This window comes from Poecilia reticulata, linkage group LG20 (genome assembly GCF_000633615.1).
Source record: "Poecilia reticulata strain Guanapo linkage group LG20, Guppy_female_1.0+MT, whole genome shotgun sequence".
NCBI lineage: Eukaryota > Metazoa > Chordata > Actinopteri > Cyprinodontiformes > Poeciliidae > Poecilia > Poecilia reticulata.
In genome coordinates, this window is record NC_024350.1 from 15,205,107 (window position 1) to 15,229,472 (window position 24,366).

The 24,366-nt window shown below is 41.0% G+C and overlaps 1 protein-coding gene across 2 annotated transcripts in view; it reads right to left on the bottom strand.

Moving 5' to 3' along the window:
* arfgef1 (ADP-ribosylation factor guanine nucleotide-exchange factor 1 (brefeldin A-inhibited)) overlaps nucleotides 1-24,366 on the bottom strand; it is a 54,246-nt gene that overhangs the window by 4,443 nt on the left and 25,437 nt on the right. The window contains exons 6-33 of one of the 2 annotated variants that reach the window (XM_008396235.2): nucleotides 23,310-23,363; nucleotides 19,633-20,002; nucleotides 18,915-19,040; nucleotides 18,529-18,779; nucleotides 16,861-16,994; nucleotides 14,825-15,059; nucleotides 13,629-13,728; nucleotides 13,232-13,371; nucleotides 12,291-12,399; nucleotides 9,463-9,664; nucleotides 9,257-9,368; nucleotides 8,174-8,379; nucleotides 7,953-8,037; nucleotides 7,659-7,824; nucleotides 7,414-7,565; nucleotides 7,208-7,336; nucleotides 6,205-6,363; nucleotides 5,655-5,799; nucleotides 5,463-5,553; nucleotides 5,324-5,364; nucleotides 5,000-5,169; nucleotides 4,210-4,361; nucleotides 3,325-3,497; nucleotides 2,677-2,837; nucleotides 2,442-2,572; nucleotides 2,147-2,276; nucleotides 1,869-2,004; nucleotides 1,560-1,698 (exon numbers count right to left, since the gene is read on the bottom strand). In XM_008396235.2, coding sequence (XP_008394457.1) covers nucleotides 1,560-1,698; nucleotides 1,869-2,004; nucleotides 2,147-2,276; nucleotides 2,442-2,572; nucleotides 2,677-2,837; nucleotides 3,325-3,497; nucleotides 4,210-4,361; nucleotides 5,000-5,169; nucleotides 5,324-5,364; nucleotides 5,463-5,553; nucleotides 5,655-5,799; nucleotides 6,205-6,363; nucleotides 7,208-7,336; nucleotides 7,414-7,565; nucleotides 7,659-7,824; nucleotides 7,953-8,037; nucleotides 8,174-8,379; nucleotides 9,257-9,368; nucleotides 9,463-9,664; nucleotides 12,291-12,399; nucleotides 13,232-13,371; nucleotides 13,629-13,728; nucleotides 14,825-15,059; nucleotides 16,861-16,994; nucleotides 18,529-18,779; nucleotides 18,915-19,040; nucleotides 19,633-20,002; nucleotides 23,310-23,363 — 4,199 coding nt within the window. The remainder of the gene's footprint in view (nucleotides 1-1,559; nucleotides 1,699-1,868; nucleotides 2,005-2,146; nucleotides 2,277-2,441; nucleotides 2,573-2,676; nucleotides 2,838-3,324; nucleotides 3,498-4,209; nucleotides 4,362-4,999; nucleotides 5,170-5,323; nucleotides 5,365-5,462; nucleotides 5,554-5,654; nucleotides 5,800-6,204; nucleotides 6,364-7,207; nucleotides 7,337-7,413; nucleotides 7,566-7,658; nucleotides 7,825-7,952; nucleotides 8,038-8,173; nucleotides 8,380-9,256; nucleotides 9,369-9,462; nucleotides 9,665-12,290; nucleotides 12,400-13,231; nucleotides 13,372-13,628; nucleotides 13,729-14,824; nucleotides 15,060-16,860; nucleotides 16,995-18,528; nucleotides 18,780-18,914; nucleotides 19,041-19,632; nucleotides 20,003-23,309; nucleotides 23,364-24,366) is intronic. The other variant, XM_008396236.2, reaches the window with a different exon arrangement.

Below are 24,366 nucleotides of genomic sequence, written 5' to 3' on the forward strand. Positions count from 1 at the left end.
AAGATAAAGTTTACACCTTAGATGCACAACAGTACCAGTTTAGACTTTGAGCTACTTGCTAAAACTGTATTTTGTAACATTAAATCATGCCTGGCTGCAACTATATCGATGGCAGCTCTTCTTCTATTTAGTTTGTAGCTTCTTGGCTCAGCTTCGCTCCTGCTAGTAGCTTCTCCTCTATGTCCAGGAGAAGCAGGACATAAAACGGAGCGACAAACTAGATGTGAATTATGGCATAAAAACAGAGAATCTGGCGCTGAACAGTGAAAAATCAATAAACATGGCACAATAAATGCCAGGTGGGTGAAAATGGATAATACTCTGATGTCCCATTCTCCTGAAGGCAGCACAGAGCCGCACCACCAGAAACCGACAGAAACACTGAAGAGAAGAAGAGCTTTGATTAATGTAGTTACAGTTCTATCCATGTTTTAATGTTGCAGAGCTCAGTCGTTTTGCAAATAGTTCAAAGTTTAAACTGGCATGTTTAACATCTTTTATCTGGTCATTTTGTGGAATATTTACAACTAGAAAATGGCACAGAACAAGAATAATTTTTTCCACTCTGATTGGCTGCTGTTAGGCCTACTGATTTTAACTTGAATGTTCATTGCATTTTTCATAGACACCTGTGAAAATAATTTCTATTCCCATGCCTTTTTTGTTCTCTGGGAAATTATTTTTGATGATAAATACAGAAACAAGCATAAAAATCAAAACATCTACAATAGTGATAGTAATATTAACAATAAAATAATAGTCAGTGCAAAGAAGCTTACAAATTCTTTGGTGGGGGGCGGTGAGGGACCTGAATAAGGGCTAGGGGGGCGCTGGGCCAAAAAAGGTTGAGAAACAATGTTCTAAGGTGATTAAAAAAAAAGAAAGTAAAAACAACAGAAAGAAAAAACAAACAAAAAAAGAAACAAAGAGAAAACCAAACAAATACAGAGAACAAAAAAAAAAATCAAAAGGAAACAAAGAAATTTAGATACTACATTTTCTTTTTCCGTACTTATCCAGAACTGGGAAATCATATATTTGAGATTTTATTTAAAAACTCTGTACAGAAGCAACAGGCGTTGCCTGAGCTGTAGCAAGCCTCTGGACAGGCAAAACTAACTGTGAATCACAGATTATTTCCCCCCTTTGCAGACATGCAGACACAAAGCTGCACCAGTGCTGCCAGCCAGGGATGTATGGAGCACCAATGATGCTGAAATTTGTGGCCACTGTTTTGTTCCCCTTTATATTGTTCCCCCTTATATCATTCCTCCTTCCAAAACACTAAAACTTTTCTACTACCCCCACCTCTCTTTGGTCTGTGAAAAAAAGTGAGCTTGCTGCATAAACGTCCTTCAATGTCACTATTTATCGCTTCACTACATGAAAAAGTTATTCTATTACACTAAACACCACTAGATTTTAGCACTGAGCTTGATTTGATTCTACAAACTAATTTTCAAGCATCAAACTGCCCGTTTGAGCAGCTTCAGTTCAAATCTGGGTCCCACAGTGTTTTCCTGCTGAGGAGGAAACGCCTCGACGGCGCGTCGGCTTACGCATGGGGGATGGTGGTCTTGAAGATGTCCAGCATGCAGTTGCACGTCTTGTCCCAGGTCTCGGCGGAGAACTTCTCCCCGTTGAGGATGACCACGTTCTCTAGGCAGTTGGTGCCCGAACGGGCCAGCTGCTCGTTGTCTGCAGGCGAAGAGGCAGAGAGACAGGAAGTGGATTTTATTATTGTTTAGTTTACGATAAAGACGATGTGGTCTAATTTTGTTTGGAGTACAGGTTCATAAAATAAACATTTCCGTAAAAATCCTCTTTTTTTTTTTGGTCTGGTGAAAACGTGAACGCAGCCTGCTCACCTTGCTGCACACACCAGTAGAGCTGAGCCAGGATGTCATCCAACAGGAGTCCGTTGAGGGACTCAAAGTATTGGGTGAAAACGTCACAGATGGCATAAAGTGCATGGTTGCATGTAGTGGTCATCCACTCTGCTTTCTGAAGGTTTGCACAACAAAAGCCTCGTCAGTGAGCGTGCTTCACACACACACACACACACACACACACACACACACACACACACACACACACACGAGAACTAAAACAAAGAAGCTGCAGGAAGAAAAGGCTCGTCCGTTACCTCGGTCTGCTGCTCCGGTAGCTTCATGTTGTCGAAGATCCTGAAGACGATTCTGAACAGGTCCTGCCACCAGTGTTTCTCAAAGGTATGCCCATAGGTCTTCATCACTTCGAACATCACCGTGAGGCCCCTGCAAGAAGCAACGCAAACGCACTCATTAAACAACACAGGTCTAAAAACACATATGCAAGTTACAAACAGTATTGCATTTAAAATCCCAGCAGCTTTGTGGCTGTAATGTGACAAAATGTGGAAAAGCGACGAGGCCTGCGAACGGAGGGTTAATGCCGCCTACCTGGTCCTGACATCCAGTTTGCACCTGTTGATGATGCAGGAGAGCTCAAACAGGATGGGGAACCAGCCTCGCACCCACACCCGGTCCTCGGGGGCTACATTCATGTCGTCACTGGTGTAGTCTTTGAAGGCCTGCCGGGGGGATGAGGAAACGACGAGTTCAAAATGAATCCTCTTATTTTTTTATTTATTTTTTTTTACAGGTAGAATTCAGACTTCATCCGGCCGACGTTGACCTGCGGTCTCTCTGAGACGTATTTGGCGCAGTGGCGGATGAGGCGGATTGCTTCCATGCTGGTGTCTGGGAACGAGGCGTTGCAGGCGAACTCCGAGAGACACTTGACGGCGTCCTGGAAGGAGTCGATGGTGGCTGCAAAGTGCTTCTCGAATACATTCGCTGAGGGAGGCGTACACAGCGAGCACACAAGCAGAGGAGAAGAGAAGTTAATAAAAACAGACTTTGATTTCATGTTCAATCAGATCTTCTGACCAACTGGAAGATTTGTTCGTAAGGTACTAAAGGCTCGTCTCTGACGATGTGATTACGTATAAACTGAACTCTTTTATACATAATTTATTTTATGCAAATACTACAAACGCGCATAAAGGATTTTTTATTGTTATTTTTCATTAAATCTAACAGGAAATGTTTTTATTTCGGGTGTCTGTAGACAAAGCCTCTTTCATTGAGGGATTGAATATTCATAAAATTAACACGTTTAAAAAATATATATGCAATTATTTAAATATCTGATTAAAATCATATTTATTCATATATAAAAAAAACACTAGCGTGTTTTGTCATAAAGCTCGAGTTGCCATTTCTGCCGCATGATTGAAGGGACGACATGAAACGAGTTTGGACACAGGAATGTTGGACTCACTGACGATGTGGCCGGTGGTCTGGAAGGCCAGTTCCACGATGCTCTCGTCCTGGTCGGACGCCGCCAGGTGGAACACCGAGAAGATGTTCTTCCAGCCTGACCGGATGTTGGCAGCCTGGGAGTTCACCATCTGAGCTATGCAGCGCACCACCATGTCTCTGATGGTGGGAGACCTGCAAGATCAGATAGAGAAGGGGAAAAAAAAAATGGGATGTGAATGTGTCAAATCAACTGAAATGAGGATAATTTGTCTGTTTAATGATGCAGATTAGCTGGAAAAGCACTTGATAAAATCCCCAGGCTCATTTTATGGTAAAGTGGTTATTATAGCTAGAGCTCAACTGGTTTGTTGCAGCAACTGTTGCCATAGTGACAAGCAATTGTAGCTGCTCAGAGAGCATGAATGGGAGGAAATCTCTGCCTCTTCTAACCATCTCTCTCTCTTCCACACACGCACACACACACACACGCGACTCTAATGGACTCCACGCTCTGCCCGGTTTACATGGCCGCCAGCCGTCTCCTCCCCGCTGCCGTCTGTGAGCGAATTCTTGTTTAAACTCCTGGTTCTTGTCAGAAATGTGTTGCAGTGAAACAGGCTTTAGCTTTTCACATGCTGCATGCACGCTGTTGCAAAATCACCAGCTAAATAAATCTGTCTGGTTTGTACTTAAAACCATCTCAAACCAAACAGACGGGGGGGAAAAAAAAGAGCCTTTTATGTGAATTCAGTGGAGAAGTAATGCAAGAAGACTGAAATGGGTCAGCTGAAATGTTGGCAGGAGTCAGAGCGAAAAAAAAAAAAATCCACTCATAGCTTCAGGGAGGAAAAGACAGGAAAAGTGACGTGGCAGAGGCTCTGCGCCGGTGGCTCTGGGTTCGTACCTGTTCTTCTTCATGATGTGCTCGAACGGCCTCAGAAAGTCCTTCTGGAAGCGGAAGTTAGCCAGCTCCCCTTTCTCCAAGAACTTCATGGACAGCTGCCTAAGAGAATCGACGGCAAAAATCGCTACATCTTCGTTGGGATTGCAGCCAACCTGCAGCAGAGAAAAACAACATTTCTGGTATTTAGTATTCAGCATTTTCTGTTCGACAAATCATCAGAGCAAACTGGGGGGAAAAAGAGAAGCTGTTCAACATGTGGGATATAGCAAATATTTAGAACAGAAGATGATCATTTAAAAAAAAAGAGCAACTGAATCATTACCCACAAAAAAAAAGCAAAGCGTCTAATTTGGGTGTGCAGATAAAATAAAATGTTTATCGCCATTTCAAGAGGAAAAAAATTGATTTATGTTCTTTAATCTTAAATCAAACAATCAAAGCAGGTATATATATTTTTTACCTTTCAAATCTACACTTTATGTTTTAGAAAATAATACATTTAAAAAATTGAAAATGATTGTTTACTGCTGACAAAATAGATTAAAAAACAAAAATTGTGATGTTTATTTTTCTATAGAAGCGCTTTACTGCCAGAGCTTGGCAATAAATTCAGGAGCAGTATCTTGTTTAAACAACAACAAAAAAAACCTTTCCTTTTAGTAATATTTATCTCTCATTAAAAACAAAAACACCTCTTGGAAAAGCAACACAAGAACAAAAGGAAGGAAACGAGGAGAGATGGAGGAATAGAAAGAGAACCTGAGGGGGTCGCTCCGTTTCGCACACCCACCTTATTGAAGTGGTCTCCTATCACCTCCCAGATCCTGGACCACTGCAGCCTGATGCGGCCCATGTTGTAGTAGGAGATCTCTACGATCTTTTGCAGGCTAAACATGCGTGGATGTGTGGGCGAGGCCAGCTCATCCATGGACACAGCACACAGCCAGCGCACGAAATCCACTGAGACACAAATCACCACAGTGAGGGGGGATGGGGGTGGGGTCAAAAAAAAAAAAAAAAAAAAAAAAAGAAGTGATTTGAACAGGAAGATGAGTCGCAACGACACAGGAAATGCGGCAGTCCTTGAAGCACAGAGGAGAACGTCTCGACTCACCTATTGCGTTACCGTCCAGTCTGGTGGAGCCTGTGAAGATCCTGAAAACATTGGAGAATAAGATGTGAAGCGGTGTGTCTACATAAGTGCACAGGAGGAGACCTGGAGGTAAATGAGTGGAGAAATGACAGATCCACACCTGTCCACAGCCACCACCACGCTCTGGGAGCTCGTCTCTCCAATGGACTCCTGAATGCTGGCGATCTGCTTACGGTCCACTGTTCCCCCGACTACAGAGAGAACCACATGGGAGTAGCTCTGCTGTCAGATCTTTAGTAGTAGTAGTAGTAGTAATAGTCTGTTTGCGACGGACTGAAACGTTTCTACTGACCTAGACCCAGGTACTCGTCGTTGTTCTGCTCCTTGGTGCTGGTGATGAAGCCCTCTTTCCCCCGCACCGTCCCTGAGATGTAGCGCGCCTTCACCCCCGTACCAATCAGCTGAGCCAGCTCCAGCTGACTGATGCACTTCATGATCTGAGAAGGAGGGAAAAAAAAATGGTCATGAAAAGCCTAAAGAAGGAAAAAACCAAATACTGCGCACTGCTAGACCAATCACACCTCTTACAGACACAAACTCCAATGTATTTTATTAGATAGAACAACACAAAGTACTGGATAATTGCAAAGTGGCTTTAACTGTATTAAAGGTTCAGAATGGTCACCTTCGCTACACGTTCTCCCTTCTCTCTCTTTACTCATTTCCTGTCTAAATACAGCAAATAAATGCCACTAGTGCCAAAAAATAATCATAAAAAACACACTATGATGCTAATTTTTGCAATTATGACTCATGTTATGTTTGATGACTGATCAATAAAGAACATATATGAATAGACGATGCTGGAATGTAGCCAGCTGTATGGTTCTGAAAGCTCTCACCTCATGCCAGGAGTTGCCCAGGTAGTTGCCGTCCGTGTGTGCCACAGTGATCAGGGTCTTGATGGTGTCGATGTTCTTCTGCTTCATTTCTGCGATGCCAGAGCTGGCCGTCAGCAGGGTGAACCTGGCCAGAGCCTGAACGTAAGCATCCCTCTCCAGCTGTTCAGAAACAAAACCAACGTTTTGATGGCAATTTTTGTATGTTTTGGTCGTTTAGGTACAAAACATTTACCTAAAATTCCAGAGAGCCATCAAACTAAACAAGATCTTTAATATTTTATATAGAACACATTTAATACTGAGACCAATTATTTCGATGATAATAGCTAGCAACTAATGAACAACCAAAATCCAGTTTTTCAGGAATTAACACATTACATAACACCAATGAAAATAATATAGAAATGTTTTGCAGATAATCACTGACACAGAAGGTCATTGCTAAATAAGAAAGCTGTTCAGAGTGTTGGCAGAAAATTGAGCGAAAAGAAAAAATCCAAGGCAAAGAGCAAAAAAGTTACAATTACAAGTTTTATTCTGGATACTAAAAACATAAATATAAATATAAATAAGAATTGAAATATATATTAGTGTTATAAACTGATGTATGACTGTTTTGGATTTGAATTTCTGAAATAAATACAAACTTTTTGTAACGATTCATTATGATGAATCTTAATTCTAGATTAAGTAGAGCTTTGATGCAATTATAAGATGTGAAATTATTCTGCTTAAATTTGTTTGTGTTTTCAACATTGAGGCTAAATAAATAAATACATTTGACAAAAACCTTAAAAATTGCTATCTAGCAAATGGAAGATGAAGGTTTTAATATAATGCAACTCAAAATATAAAAAAAAGGTAACTTTTATTAAAAACAAAAATGTTAGAAACTCAAAGATGTTTCCAAACTCAATTTATGCAGACTTGAAATGTGATCAAATCCAGTTCTATAAATATTCTGCGTAAGAAGCCTGTGTTGCAGTGAACCAGGGTGCCGTACCTGTATGGAAAAGATGCACGCTATCCTGATGGCGCAGCGAATTCCTTCGAGACACAGCGAAGCCACTTCAGTATCGTCACAGTCCTGCAGACCGACGCTGAAGGCAGCCAGGAAGGGCGTCCACGCCAGCTGAGAAGCGTCACACACAGATGAGGCTTTAGCCGTGTGTTCCCCCCGCGGGGTGCGTGGAATCTCAGGTGAAATACCTTGAACATGGGCCTGACGTGCTCCAGATGCGTGGCGCTGGTGAACGGGGCCTGGACGTGGCTGACGGCCTCCATCAGGGCTTTGGCCGTCTTGGCCATCTGCTCCATTTCCACGTTGTAGAGCAGACGCCTCTGCTTCTCGCTGGCCACGCCTGTATGCGGGTCAATTCAGATTCAGACATCAATTCAACCCAGATCAGCGGGGACAACATGTGGTTCGTCGTTGATATGATTGGCAGACTCACTTTGCTTGTTGGACTTCATGGTGAGCTCTTTCGTTTCCTTCATGGCGATCTTCTTCCCTGCGATCTCATCGTATATGGCTGAGAGATACTCCTCAGGCAGGTCCTTGCTGTCATTGATGCCGCGGTTCATCTTGATGTACTGCTCTTTTGTCATTTTATTCTTCACCTTTGCAGATTACAGCAATAAAATAAAGTCAAGACTGGCTTTTGCTCGGCACGCTTCACTGATATTTAAAGGGACATTTCCTGTCTAAACACCAAAACCCTGAAGCTTCCTTGAGGTGGACGTCTCACCTGCGGGCTGTGGAGGTCTGTTGTCAACATGATGATCGAGTAGGCGAGAACATATGCCGTGTCTGCACTGGCAAAGAGAGTTTGTCTGGAGCAACAAAAACAAAACGAGAACAACGGGTGAGCAGAATAAACGAACTGCAAAAACAAACCACATCCTTGATCTTCTCTGGTTTCCTTTCTGTTTTGTAAAATAAAAATTTAAAAAAGCAAATTAAACTCACCCCTGATTGCATTCCAAGTATCTTGCTGCAAATTTCTCCATGAGCCGGTCGATCTTCTGGGCCTCGCCGGGGAGCCGGAAGCCCTCCAGAAACATCCTTAGAGCGGAAACAAAGTCTTTGCCCTGGAAGTCCATTTGATCCACGTAGGCGTACATGACCTCTTTATTGAAACGGTCGTTATCGCCGAGGAATTCACCCACCTGAGTCTGAACAGAGCAACGACACAGAGGTCAGGCTGCACTTCGCATTACTGATCTATACGCCTGCACGTTTACACTCAGTGCTCAGGTCTGTGACCCTGCAGAGTGAAACACATGCTGTCTTAATGATTAGCAAAGAGTAGCAAATCAGGGCAGATTGTTTTTATCTGACGCTGTAATTAATGCAGTTATTAATGCTGCACTAATTTGCTCATCATGGTGCCAAACAATAAAAAATGAGTTCAATTACAGTCATTATATTAAATTACTTTTAATTCTGATTTACATGTATACAGTCACAATTTAATTACATCTATTTTAATCAAAGTTTATACATTAATAATTTTTTCTAGGCTTTTTTTACCTACTGCAGGCAGCATTTGATGTGAGCTTAATTGTGTTTTGTCTAGAATCAAGACAAAGGTAACTGGAAGACTCGCAACATATTTTTATGTAATTTTAGGCAGAAATGAACAATATTCACCTAAAATGGCAATAAAGCATTTATTATCGTTACATCTTTCATTATTTATATAACTGCTGTTGAAATCTGCAGAGTACAAATTTAACTCAACATAAAATTATTATTTTATTCATGTATTAATATATACATTCATGTTTTTTTATTTGACTAACTTGTAAGTTTTAACTGCACAAAAAAATGGTCCCTGCATTGTTATGATCATTACAGATTATAATATAGCATAATCAGAAAAAAATAGATTGCTGGTCTATGTCTCAGCGGTGATGGAATTTTGAGAATCGGCCTGTTAATAAACTATTTCTGCAACAAATGTGATTATTTTGAAAGTATTCTAGTGTCTACCTTTCTTTACTTTCTACTTTTTCCTAAAGCGAATTGACTTGTTTTTTGTTTTTTTACCGAGTCAAGCCTCTCCTCCTGGTGCAAGAACTGTGCAAGGTCCTCTGGGGTTGTACCCAGCATGCCTTGCTCTTGAAGGTACTGGATTCCTCTCTTTGGTTTCTTGTTGAACCTGAGGAAAACACAAACGCGAAAAGCCAAACTTAGCTACGGCTAACTCGCTCCACGTTCATGAGGATATAGAGCTGTAAATTCACCGGACTCACAGGTCAATCCCCTGTTCGATTATCTCCTTCTGCTGCTTGAGAACCTCAAACTGCTCTGGGTTGTCGGTGCCGGACATCTGTGTGCTGTAGCTACCGATGCCAGACGAGGCCGTGGAGTCCAGGGAGTTGATGCTGCCATAGCGGTTTATGCTCTCTGTGGCCTTGGTGTCTGAGCTGTCCTGCTCTGAAGGTTTCTCCTGGCCTGAAGAGCAAAAATAAAAGGAAATAAAGCCAATGATTTAGAAAACAAAATTATTGTTTTGGGTAACACTTTATTTGAAGGGGTGTGCATAAGACTGACATGACACCGTCATAAACATGACATAACATCTGTCATAAACATAAAGAAGTCTTTATGAATGTTTACAACAGTTGTCATTAAGTGTCATTCGGTAAATAATGACACTTTTAATGCAAAGTTGCTCTAAAAGTTGCATTAAAAGTCAATTAAAAGTGTCACCTTTGCATGATTTTGTAAATTATGATAATTTAATGCAGCATTTTGGGCTCTGGATGTTCTCTAAAACACTGCAGGCTGTGAATAGGGGGAAGAAATGTGAGCTGAAGGTCAAGAGAGTTGGTTTATTAATCCATGAGAGAGGAGCTCTAGGATACACCGCCGCTGCTGCTGGAACAAGTTCACCCTGTAACCCAGGCTGGGCCCAACTGAGGCGTCCGATTACCCAACGGAAACTCTTTAAAACATTCAGGACGGCCTCGCAGACGAGTCGGCACGTCTCGATGTTTGCCACTCTTAAAAACACGGACAACACAGCAAAAGAAAAAGAGCATCGGGACGCCAGACGTCTGTAGCAACTAGATGTGTTTTCTGTTACATATCTGAATCCATTTAGAGCGTAAAACCATGGTTTTAAAAACAATCTGGTTTGGATGTTTCTTCAGGTCTCGACAGGTTAAGTCAGACCAAACGTGGTTCTGGTTACTGCGTAACCTACACCACTCAAGTTATGCAACAGAACCAGACGTAGGCTTATTTCTGGTTTCAGAGTTTACCGTGGTTTTAAAGAAATTCTCGGTTTCAAACGATTATTATTTCTTATCCACAGACTGTTCTGTTCTCATTTTCTACTAGAGGAAAACTCTCACAAATCTCTGTAACATACTAAAATAATCAAAAGGCCGCATAGGAGCCCTGTGTTTGGGTCTGTGTTGTGATGTTTGATAGCCGAGTGTATCCCATTATAGACACACTCTGAGTTATTCTGGAGTGAGGCCTGCTGAATGTCGTATTAAAAGCTGCTGACAGACTTTCATACCGAGACAATGGAAAACTACCTAAAACACAATCACAAAGGGTTTAAATTGGAGCTATTTTTACACACATTCCACTAAAACAATCACTACTGTTCCAGTTTTTACCTGCTCTTGCTTCGAAGTTATTCAGAAAGATGAGAGTAAAGACAAGAAAGCGTTACAAGCGAGGACCTGGCATGCTGCTATAACAGGATTCAGTCTAAAATGTAAAACTTTCTAACCTCCACCAACACTGCCAGCCGGGCAAATTCAGCATGCAGGATTTTAACGTGAGCTGCTGTTTGTATACTAATGAGCTGTCGTGGGTTTTTTGGCAGAGTAATATCCCTGACAGTCAACAAAGCTGCCTCTGCTGCTTGGCTTTGACAGCTTAGCCCCAGGCTGGCCTGTGGATACTTCCAGAGGCTTAAGGGATATCTTTTCAGTCCTTTCTCAGAGTTTCAGCTTCGTCTTAGTTCGGGTTCCTCCTTCAGCTAACGACAAATCCGTCCTCTGTGCGCAAGACCCAGCGGCCCGACTCGCAGAGAGGATATGCTCCACGTGTCACAGATTGGTGCTTCATTGCAGCTTGGTGAAAGGTATTGCTCTTTTTCAGGGTCTGAACCTCCTGGATTAGCCTCTATGTGCCGAAGCATTATCTCACTGCCTGCTGTGGCTGGAACTGAGCCGACGAGAGCTTGCTTTTCCTCTTCTTCCCTTCCTTCCAGTGGTCAATCCTACAGCTGACTGCGGCCATGCTGAAGGGTACAAGCCTTATCTCAAACTCCTGTTAAGACTCTGAGGGGAACTGAGACCGATCCACATAGATTACGGCCAAAATCTGCTTTTAACCTTCCCCGTTTTTCACAGTCTACTGCAGGAAAGGAAGCAATCTGGAGAGCTCTGCTCAGTGTGAGCCAGCTAAAACATTACAGTGAGAATTGTTTAAGCTTTTATTAAGGTTATAAACAATCAAACTGCGTCCGATTCAGAACCGTATTACGTACCAACTGCATATTGCACAGTTACAAGTATCAGCTTATTTTCCTTCCCACTGTAGCCAAACCTTTAAATCCTCAGGAATTAATAGATTTGCACATCCTTCCATGCATGTATACTGCCACAAAAATACTTAATCCCTTTCACTGTGCCGATAGCTGCAGGCGCAGCACAAACACACGCATCAAGCTTCAGTCACTACAGCAGCTTCTCCTCACCTGGAGGGGTTTTGGTTCCAGCGTCTGCTAAAACTAATGAGAGCTGAAATGCTATTAGTACTTTGGAGCTATTGTTGAAGCAAAGTGATTGTACACGCAGCTCAGTTTGGAACACATTTGCAACAAATTGTGCGCAGTTTTCTACAGCAAACTCAGTGTGTCTTATTTGAAAGACCGTAGATCTTTAACATAGATCACACTCCCATGTCTAGCCTGTCTAGCCTGTTAGAAACAGGATTTCTGACATCATTGCATCTGTAAGCTGATAATTAAAATGATCAATCTAAACAAAAAAAAGTCACAACATTTCCTTGTGCTTTGGGTTTCACTGCAGCTAGCATCTCATAAATGACTCACCCAGGCTGGTCTGGGAATTGGGGTTGACGTACTGGTCTTTGCTCCATTCCACCATACATTTTAGGATGGACACAAGACATTCAAGGCCTTTCTTTCTCAGAGTCAGCTCCTGGACAAGAATATAAAACACATCAAATAATCAGTAAAACTTTTCGAGCTGTCTTAGTGGGACGTTTTGGGAATAAATTATGGTTCTGCTAAAAGGTTGGAAATGGTTAATATCTTTCCTTGATGTAACCAACTCTGTTTTGTCGCTTCATTTAGTGCACATTACGATTAGTTGGTTCTGGAGGTTGAAGCCGAATGGCTAGTCTGAGAACGGCTACAACCTGAAAAACCTCAGTGGGTTTTTGCATCACAGGTGACGTTTCATGTACTAAGAATCAAACATTTAACTCTTTCCAGTTACTAAATACCAGACAGAAAAAGTAGACAGCGTAAGAAAAAAAAAATCAGTAACACTGTTTACATGAGCAGTTGTGACATTTTTGATTTCTACACGGTAGTTTAAACTTGGCTGCTCTGAGTTTAAACTGTTTACAAGTTCAGTTTTCGGTCTGTGTTTCACAGGGAAGTCTAAGGGTGGGGCAATGCCTCTGACCTACATTTAACGTCTAAATAATTGTCAACTTCTGTGTAAATAACTTCCAAATTACATCCAAATTACAGACGTGATGAAGTTTTATAGGTTCAAATAAACCATTGTGGCATTTTTGAGATTTATAGATGTCAATTTTGGTCTTGGTCCCTTCTCTAACTCGTCAGCTTCCCTCTGCAGCATCAGCTAAACTGGGATTACGATAAACGACGAGTGTTGTGAGTTGAAGGTATGATATTAACTGTTTATAACCTTTTAACAGCACCTTACTTTATAAATCCTGAACTATCCCCGTAAAGCAGGCACAGAATAGATGAAGAACGTGAGGAAAACAAAAATTCACCTGTTGGGGTGTTGTGCCGAGCTCGTGGCCTCCACGGCCCTGGGCTATTTTTGAGAGGTCGTTGACCAAGCGCTCAAATATATTAGCAGCATTCAAGTCACAGTCGTAGTTCACATAGATGTCCACCACACTTTGGGCATCTAAAGGAGACAGAAGGGACACATTTTTTTCCCTCCACAAAGCCTTAGGAAATCATAGAAACGACTTATAAAGTTATAGGCTCAAAGAATTGCTTTTGAAAGCACAAAAAATTATGATTAAAGTAGAAAGGAGAAATTATAATATTTCTCCTACTAGTGTCTTTCAAAAATACTTCATTTTGAAAAGTTAATTCAATTACATATGAGGTCAATATTAGTGCAGAAACAAAACAAGAATAGAAAAAAGCAGAGCAAACCTGCACATATTCTGGTGAGTGTTTGGATGACCATCCACTTGTGGTCATAAGAGCTTGTGGACGTCTCAAGTATGTACAGGAAAATCTCTTTGAAGAACACCTGCAAAAGAGAGAGTTTATTGCATTTCCAGTCAGAACCAGGCAAAAGGAGCAACTCGCAACACAAAACAAGAGCAGCCAACAGGATCAGGGATCCTGGAAGGAGGAAGGCGAGTTAATTTGGCCGAGACGAAAGAAGAACAGGTAGAACTGCTCACTTCATGTCCTAAATAAATTTAATGCTAATTTTGGTTGAGTTTTTTTATTTTTATTCATCTTATTAAGTACTCATTTTTTAAGTTTTCCAACAAGGCAGCTGAAGAACTGCTTTTCCCCTTTGGGAGACAGGGATTTGGGGTTTTCATGAGCTGTATGCCAAAATCATCAGTATTAAAACAATAAAAGACCTGAAATATTTCAGTTGGTGTGCAATGAATCTAAAATATATGACAGTTTAATTTTTATCATTACATTATGGAAAATAATGAGCTTTCTCACAATATGCTAATTTTTTGAGAAGGACCTGTATATACTCATGCATCACCCATTTGTAAGGGAGTTGGGGAAAAAACAAAGCCTTATAATATTTAATAATTCATATTTTGGCCATATGACTTGATTTTTCTTTTTAGGTCTTTAGTTAATGCTCCTTTTGTCCAGAGAGGGTTAGGTATTTTATATTCCATGTGAAAATTTGCACATAGAACATCATTCAACTGACTAATCTACAACTTTGTCTTTCAAATACTATTGAGTTTGTTTGGAACTTGGCCTCAAGTTTACCATAAATTTGAGCTTTGGTTTAGGGAATCTCAACCGTCTCCTGCCAAAGAAGGTGTTTGTTTCTTTCTCTGGCAACTCAATTAACAGAGGATAGTGGAATTTAACTATATGCTTTGTTTTTTTGGCACTAGTTGCCTTTATTGATAATTACCAGACAGAAAAGAGGCAGAGAGAGAAAGTGGGGAATACATGCAGCAAATGTCTCAAGAGCAAGAAACCGATCTTTTGGCTGAATTTAAATTTACTCAGTGTACTTATCTTGCAAGATCGTTTTATTTTATTTTACACAAGACAATACGCTTGCTATTTAAGCTGTCGGTAGAGCTTGCAATAAAAAGAAAACTTCACTAAATAGACGCATGCAAACGTTTTACCTCGATTTGCATCTTGAGGTGGGTCTTAAAGTGGGAGAGCAGGGTAAGGAAGATGGAGAGCGAGAGCTCAAAGACTTCAGGCACAGAGGAGACGCCGTTCTTCGACAGCGCTACGCACAAATACTGCTTGATGGCGTTTATGAACATCTCGTTGGTCTTGAAGATGGGCCCGGCATTCTGCAGGATGGACAGCAGCAGCTGCAGAGACAACACCTTCGATCGCAGCTCGTGGGACCTGCGGCAGTCACACAAAGGAAATTTGTTAGTCTTCATATTCGTTTGAATGATTCTGAAAATGGTTAGCAGAATAAAAATTTACATTCAGAAGGTTATACAACTGCTTAGTTTGTAGTAATCTGAGTCAGTTTAACATGTAGGTCAGATGATTCAGCAGCGCTCCGTGAGATGTTGCTTCGGAAGATGTTTTATAACCTAAACCTGCTTTAAGATTCTCCGCAGTTTCATCCCCGATGCTTCTGCTGCGTTCTTTGGTCTTTGTAACAGAAAACAATGCCCTTGAAAGGAATTTACAACCAATTACATGGAGAGAACTCATGAGGATGTGCGTCTGCAGCAGAGAGTTAAAAATCGTCAGCAGGATTAAAAGAAAATGCTCTGGGGGTCACGGTCACAGATCGCCTGCATGCACAACCTCCATCTGTCTGCAAAGCTCTACTGTAGCAAAAGGCTCTGGGGAAAGAAATAACCGAATTTCAACAAATAACAGATTCAGCTTATTTATATGCCGACTTTAAATGCTCCTTTGCAATGCTTTACTTTCTTTATCTGCTTTCCATTTCTGTAAAGCAGTAAGAAAGGGAGGATCTAAGTGCCAAAACAATAACATCCTTTTACTTTTTAAGCAATTTCTTAGATGAGATCCAACTTCGGTTTTATGATAGCATGGAATTTTATTGCCAAGAAATGCTTTCTATAAATCTTATAAGAGAGGCTTTTTAACAGCATTTATGTTGGTACATAGTAATGGAAAGCATCTGTAGTGTTAAAAAAAAAACAGACGCAAGGTGGGGTATGGCAGCATTTAGAGGAGAGGACAGAAGATCAGATGGGTCGACGGTGATCGCAGACGCGGATCCAAAGTCATTTGCTTTAGTTAAGCTGTAGACACTTCACATGTTCAGTGTGTATCAAGTTGTTCAGGTGTGACGGAGTGAAATATCTGACGAATAAACCTTTTTAGGAGAGCAAAGATTTCAGTCTGATCCAGACAGAGCATGTCAGCCTTCGCGAAGCACGTCATTACACCAGAACTATATCCGAAGCCATTTGAAAAGCAGCTTGGATAGCTTGGATTTCTTTGACACAGATTTGTTGAAATTAAGAATAAATTGGTTGGGAAACAGTAAAGAAACAAGAGAGAGTCAGAATGCAGTTTTAGGTAGAAGCCTGAGGCAGAAGATCCCGAATCCAGAGAAGGTGCAGCTATCGGTATAATCACATTTCCTCTGACTGAAGCGTGGTCAGGGGAAATATTAAATTGGAGTAAAAAATAAAAAAAATTTAAAAAATAATTTATTTTGCATTTGTGGTGCTTTGAAAAAGTAAAGAGGAAGGATGAAAAGGGCTCCAGTGTTTCATGATACAAGGAAGTGATTCAGAAAATTCTGATTGATGTCTCATTGCCTCCATAACCAAAGGAAACCAATGAAAAGACACCACAGTCGGAGCGATCCTCATTTTAAACCATGATTCATGATGTCTGTAGTCAGACCTGCAGCTTAGAGGAAGGATAAAAAAAAAATCCCAGAGGCATTAAAAGGCCTTTCCATGAAGCCTCCACTAGGAATAAAAATCACAGAATGTCCAACTCTCAGGTTTTAAGCAACTTAGAATAAAACTTGGCAATTAGAAGTAAAATCCAACAGCTAAATGAACTGGGAGTCTCCATTAGATGCTGATTAATTAATTAGTTACACAAATCGAGGAAGTAAAAGCACATCTAACAAAGCAAACTCTTCTAAGCTGTAGAAAATCCTCAATTACGCAAAAAAAAAAAAAAACCAACAAAGTCTTACTTTGGATCAGGCGGTCCGTCTGATAGTGGTTTCATCGACAGTTTGCAGAGAGAGCGAAAGACCAGAAAAGCGTCCTTTTGGAGGATGTGGGAGAACTTGGCACCTGGCGGCTGGCCAGCTGCTGCTCCCGATTCCTAAAGGAGCAGAAAAACAAGCAACGTTTGGTTTTACAGCTTTTATCTTCCAGATTATTTAACATCAACAGCGTGTTAATGTTAAAGCCTTACAGAACAATAAGATTGTTTGAAGATTTACACCTCAGAGTAATTACACTGACCTGCAGAGGTCATTCAGAGCTGGATGACACACCAAAGACAAGCTACCTTGCAAATCTTTACATTTGTTCGCAACAGCAGTTCTCTTTTTGCAACTTTTCAAGAAATGCCGAATTTTAGGTGGATTTATAGTAGGATTAAATTACAAACAAGTTTCCTTTATTAATTAGGCAACCTCTGCTGGCAATTGGCTTCACCAAATTACATTTAGGGGCACCAGAGTTCTGGGAGCTAAATAGAAATGCAAGTCACACTTTTGTAATGATTCTGTAGTTGCTAAAGACTGATATAAACTAAGTTTTCCTGGATTTAACCCTTATAACGTCTTAATTTCAAAATGTATTATGACCTTCTACAGGACATAATAAGAAAACCTCAGTGCATTTTAGAAAAAAAAAAAATCAGGTCGTAAAAGTTCAGATGCAGTGATAAGATTATTTTTAAGGATTTTTTGAGGAGCAGCTTTTATTCCTTAGTATGTGAACAGAAAGTCTCTGCTTCCGACCCGCCTGCTCACATTTTTACTCTATTTTCTTTCATTCATTCAGTAAGCAGGGAGCAGGACGATTATTTATTCATTAAGCAAACGTATCAGATTCCTCTCATCAGCTGCAGAAGAAATTACGCACACACCTATTTGCCAATGTGAAAAAAAAGTCCAGAGTCCAGCTGTGTCAAACTTGACCTTTGGCTTCACAACAACTTGAGGAGAAGCTCCAGATGAGATTCAGATGTTGCCAGACTGAGGGACAGGGTTTCAGGAAGTGAAATTTACACCTGCCATAGTGTAAATTTAACACCAGTGTGAATTGCACAAGGAACTTCAGGTTAACCTAATAACTTACTTCTTTGGTTGATCATCACCCATTTATTATCTAAAGCAGGTAGAGTTTATTTTAAGCCATTTCAGTTTGTGTTTTCCAGCTCTTGCGTGTCACTGCGGTGTTTTCGCAGGTATAGATTACACGGCACACAGTGAGCTCCATTACGACCCGTTTCAAACTACTGACAATCCCTGTTCTCAAGGCAGATCTTGTGAAGTTTACATTTTTATGACAACAAACATCATAATGGATAACTAACAAGTTTATTTCTAAAAAGACAATGACTCGGGTTTTGTCTGGCTGGCTGAACATCCAGATATATTTCTTCTGACAGAACGTTCTGGTAGCGAGGGCCAAAGATGACTCAATTCAAGAAATAATTAAAAAGATAAACAAATAATTTGAAATAATTTCAAATGCTTCAGGACAATTTAGTACCATGGATTTTGCAGTTTTTGCCAAAAGGGTCAGTGGCGAAGCAAAGAATGAACAAGTGTACAACTTAAAGAAATTTTAACACCTAGCTCAGTTTATAAGGTCCAACACTCAGAACGTCTTCACTTCCTCACCTGAGTGTCGGTGGAGGAGACGGATAATCTGTCGTCAGGCAACGAGGGCGTAAAGCTAGCAGAAATAGGCGTGCCGGGAATGCCGTTTGCATGGACGTGCTCGCTGTCGCTCCCCACTGTCCCCTCGTCCTCCATCGAGCTCTGGGTGCCTTCAGTTGCTGTCTCGGCCGGCGGGGACTCCTCTGGCTCGCCGGCTGACTCCTTGGTGTCGGAGCAGAGGTTAGCCGGGTCCAAGCAGTGGCCTGCAGACACTACAAGCAGAGGAGGAAATGGATTGATAATCTAGTCTTTAAAACATGCTTCAGGAGAAATAGCTGGGCCAGATTGATAATTTCACTTAATACTTGAGCCACGTCGCTTGAAATTATGAATAAAGCACGTCTCACCTCCAGCCACAGTGTTGACCACTTCCTGCAGAATACTCTGGACAATTTCCTGGGCTTTCTCCTCATAGTTAGGCGCTTCCTCGTCCTCTTCTTCACCTGCTCCTTCATGTTGTTTAGATGCTGCATCTGCAGGACACAATAAACGCAGTTAGGATCGGATTTATTTTACAAAAATAAATAAATGCATATAAGTGAAAACGAAGATGAATTCGATCGTTATATTTAACATGGGTACTTCCAGTGAGGAAGCCGAATGTAGGTTCATTCTGCTCATTTTCATAAACATAGTAAATCTCTAAACAAAAGCAAATCATGTTTGAGTTCCAGAGAAACTAATTTGATATTAATATTGAAAAAAAATCTATATCAATTGAAGTTGTCTTGTTTGACCAAGCGTGAGAAGCTGGTGTATTTAAGTGTCCTGCACTGGTGCAAAGTTATTAAATAAACATAAATATCTGGTGTTAAAAACAGGAACTTTTTATGTCAGTTCAGCGTCGGAAAGGTTTCAGGTGATACTAAACCTGAGATATGGCATCGATAAATCTCTAGTTTAATTGTACATTTTAAATAACAGGTCGAATGATTTTGTTGTAAACTGTAAGAAGAGTCTACTTAATCCAAAAGTCTGATTCATTTGTGCATTTTTTTCCAATCTACAGTAAAATTCGGAGTATAATTAAGCGGTGGTGGAGGGACTCCATGGGCGGTAGCTCACTTTGTACTGCTGCGGTGGCTTGGTCTGCCTCAGTCTGCTCGTTCTCAGCCACGCAAAACTCGGAACCGTTCTCAGGATCCGGGTTCTCGTTGGGTTCAGGCCGCTCCCCCTGCTCCTCCCGCTCCTCCCGCTCCCCGGACGCAGACCTGCTGCTGCTGGACTCCGGGGCCGGCGTGGAAGGGGTGGACGGTGTGGAGGGCGTGGCGATGCTGGGGGTCGCGGGGCTGACGGGGCCGTTGGCCTCCTGGGTGGGGGCCTTTCCGGGTGGGTGAACTTGAGTCTGGAGCTGCGGGGATTCTGGCTCGGTGTGCTGGGCTACAGGGGATTGCTGTCGGTGCCGCTCTCTCTCCAGCTGTTTGGCTTCCTGCAGCTGACAGAGGGATGGGAGACAGACGCAGGCCGAAAAAACAAAACAAAAACAAAAAACAAACACAGACGGAGAAGAGAAATGGTTATTAGAAAGCAGCATGGACTAGAAACACAAGTAGGAAAACACTGGTTAATATCAACCCGACTGCCTTTCCTGTGAGGAAACTGAGCTCACAGCTCGGCTATAAGACAATTTGTTCCCTCCCCCAACATATACTTAGTGCGTCGGCATACATCTGCTGCGTGTCCAGTGAGAATGCACATAAATATGCTGAGAGAAAAACGGCATGCTACTCAAACAGCAATGAGACAAACATTGTGAATCACTTCATGCTGGCCGGTGTGTGTCGAGTCCATTTAAGTTTGCTGCTGGCAGAAAGCATTTCTAATGGAAAAGGACTAAAATATACGGCCGTGTCACGCCTGCTTCTTTCAGAGCAGACCGCCTGCTGGACACTGTAACATTTGGCTTTTTGGACAATTTGTTTTAAACTGGAATCCAAAAAAAAGCCTTCTTAGATTTAAGCTTAAAGTAATCTTTTACATTTACTAAATTGTTTCTTCTGGTTGGAAGTGGGATCAACATTTACTAGCGGTACTTTTGGGATAATGATATAATAAAAGTATTTCAAATAATGAGGGTTTAGGCTATACTGCGTTATTTCTAAAGCCTGAAGATGACAAATTCTGCTCAATAAATAAAATGTACACATCAAACAGCTTTCTTCCATAGACTGGTTACATTAAGTAGTTCAACGGTATCTTTAAAAAGAATGTAGTGACGACATTATAATATTTAGTGAAGCTCTTAATAAACCAAGACCAGAATTAGCTTTTGTTTCTTCTAATTTCAGCTTCACAGTCTGTTTTCTTGATTATAATAAATGATATCATGCTTCTCCATCCCTGTTACAGACTTAAACTGACAAAAAAAAATCTATGGAGGTTACCTACAGATTAGGGTGATGGCAAGGAGGCCTTCCAAACTCATAAACTCAGATCTCATCACCAACGATAAATTGGCTGAAAACAAATGTTTCAATTGAGCTATGCAATTTAAAACCATTTTTTTTTCTGATATGATGAAAATTTGAACATTTTACAGTGCTTTATCATATTTTGAGAGATGCCCGTCTCATCACCCATCAGAAACTAACTTCCTTTTTGAATGGCAATAATACTAACACTAAACCTGCTGGGGGTCTGAATAATTTTAGGTTTGACTGTATTTGTGCTGTTCGACATAACACCACATTAGCATAAAAAACAACTTTCATTATAGAGAAATACGACACTAACAAACAGCGCAGGTTTCCTCAGCCAACCTAAAATACTAGCATTGCAATCCAAGAGTGTTTGTAGATTTCCAGAAATAAGAAGGTTGAGAAGAAAATCACACATGTAGAGTTGACAGAGTCTGGGGGGAAAAAAGTGACACTTTCACAAAATCAAAGTAAAACGGCATGACTTAAGGCTCCGGTGGGACATTTACATACACTGACCATGGGTATGCCAGGCTTAAGCTGTGCAATTATTTTGGGCTTTGGATAAAATCTTAACTTTCAAAGAATTGATGGAAAGACCAAACGGTGATCCCAAGCAACGTCAGAAATGTGTTGGGATAATAATGCCGAGTGACTGCTGCTGTGACAGACGTCTGATCATATTTCTCTCCTACCGAGCCATGAGCACTTCCACAGTGTTTGCTTTTCTCTCTCTTCTTCGCCAATAACGAGGCGGTAACATTAACCTGATGTCCACTCATTGATCCGATGACGTTGCCATCAGATCTTTCCAACATAACTCCGCTGTGGGAACACTTCCACCGCTCAGTGACGGCGGTCGCTATTGACATTTTCATGTCGAGCTCGCACAGCGTGACATGCTCAGATATTTGACGCCGTGTGCCGCATCTCATCTTCATTTTCAGCCCTGAAGGATGTATTCGATCTGTTCTTTTTAGGATGGGATGAGATAATAAAGCTTTAGAGTATTAATTGCTCTTACATTATAAGGCAGCAAAGCATTAGGAAAACCTGAACTGTTGCAGCTGAACGTTGCCATTGGTAATCAAGACATTTCCCACAGCTTCCCTTAGTTTTATTTGCCTTTGTCACTAAGATCTAGATCTGATGTTGACTAAGACCAATCCATCCAAGTGGCCAAATATGATAGCAAAAAGCAGACTTTGAATGCATGAATGCATGCAGTCAAATGCTCTACCAAATATTTCCATTAAATTATTTTGCAATATGCAATATAAATAAAATAAAACTGCAAATGCAATCACTTTTAAAGTTTCAATGATCTATACATTTCTGTTCTTTGGAAACCAATTATTAAGTCAATATTTGTCCAATCGAAATTTAAATGCCTAAGTCATTCATGCCCATTATGAGTGTATGCAGACATCTGACCAGAACGTTACCTCATGAAAAATGGAAAATAAGAGGAAATATCTGGTGGGAACACAGAGACTGGGGATTTTCCATTTACCGATTTACAACAAAAATCTCATAAAAGCTCCTCAAACAATCTAATTTTAATTGGGCTACTGCTTTTTAAGTTTGAACACCACACCTCTATTAGAAGCTGCTCCATCCTAATTAAACAGAACTGTCGCTATTGTCACATCAAAACCTCAGTAAATTAATTCAACGACGCAGCCTTTCTAAATAAGCGATTAGCATCGAACGGGAGCAGACAAACGTACCGCAGGGGACAGACGAGGCAGCGCAAACAAACTAAGCTCATTATTTAAATGCCACCTCAGTCGGATAGTGAAGGCTGCACGAGACCAATGCTGTGTGTGTGTGTGTGTGTGTGTGTGTGTGTGTGTGTGTGTGTGTGTGTGTGTGTGAACACACCATGCTGAGCTGCAGCCAGTGGGATGCATCTACACACAAATACAGAAAGTTGATCTCCTGTGCTGCACTACAGGGGCAGAGACAATACTTAAAGTCTGCCTCGTCTCTCCATCGCTGCTTTTACTACTCCGTCTGACTCATTACCAGTCACATATGCTACACATAAAAAAAATTAATTCACCACTTCCTGGTGCAATTAAAAACGAGTATGTCGTGGAGAAAGCAAGATGAGCGAGAGAGGCCACAGCAAGCATTAATGTGGAAAGAGTGTGCAGCATTCGTGTGCAGAGTTGGAGCAAAGGAAGAGAACGAATGAGTGCACGGATGGATAAGGGAAGAGGGGGGGGAAAAAGGAAGCTGAATGCGCAAACACAGATGCACAGGAAAGAGTTGAAAGAGTTCTGATCAGGCAATGTCACGGGCAGTCCTGCACGCTTTTACCTGGCGGTCACGCTTTCTGGAGGCCAGAGACCAAGATAGCTTGTGATTTGTAAGCTATGTGTCCAAAAAGGGGGGAGGGAGGCAGGTGAGGAGGGGAGAAGTGTCATTCAAAAAGAAAAAGATGAGATTAGAGTAAGCTTTTTTTTTTTTTTTTTTTTGCTGATATGATAATACAGGTGCATCTCAAAAAATCTGAATATGATTGAAAAGTGAATTCATTTCAATAATTAAAAAGGAGCCTAAAATATTATATAGCTGCAAATGAATAGCATGTATTTATGTTAATGCTGATGATTACGGTTTAAATCCATTGAAACTCAAAATTCAGACCATTAAAAATATTTCTAAAAAACCCCCCAAAAAACATGTATTTTACAGTATATGCACCCAATACCTGGTTGGGGCTGTTTATGCACAAATTACTGCATCAACACGGCGCAGCATGGATGTGTTTAGCCTGTGGTTCCCTGAGCAACATTTCCATCCTCCGCCCAGTAAAGACACTTCTAACTTTGTGTCAGGAGTGGCCTAACACAATGAGTGTGACGGCTGTAGTCCATGTTCTGCATGAGTGTGTGCAAAGCTCTGACTCCCACCTCAGACCACGACATGAGAATTTCCCCTAAATTCTTCAAAATTCTTGCATGACTGCAGTTTTTTTTGTTGCTAGTGCAACTTTTTCTGCCACACTTTTTCCTTCCACTCAACTTTCCATCAATATTCTTCCATACAGCACTCTGAGCAGCCAACTTCTTAAATAAAAAAAATAAATAAGACATTTTGTGGCACATCTTCAATGTGGAAGACACAAATAAATGTCAACAAGACAAATATTAAGTCAGCAGTCTCCAACACTTAATTATGTGTATTGAATCTATGAGGTTTACTACTTTAACTGAATTAACTGAGATAAATTTGCTTTGCAATGATACTCTAATTTACAGAGATGCACCTGCATTACAATCCAAACTTATTTAAATCCTTACACAGCATGGCGTCTACCTACGAATAAACGTCTTTAGCTCATTTCGACTTAAAACTAGCTTCCACTAGAGCA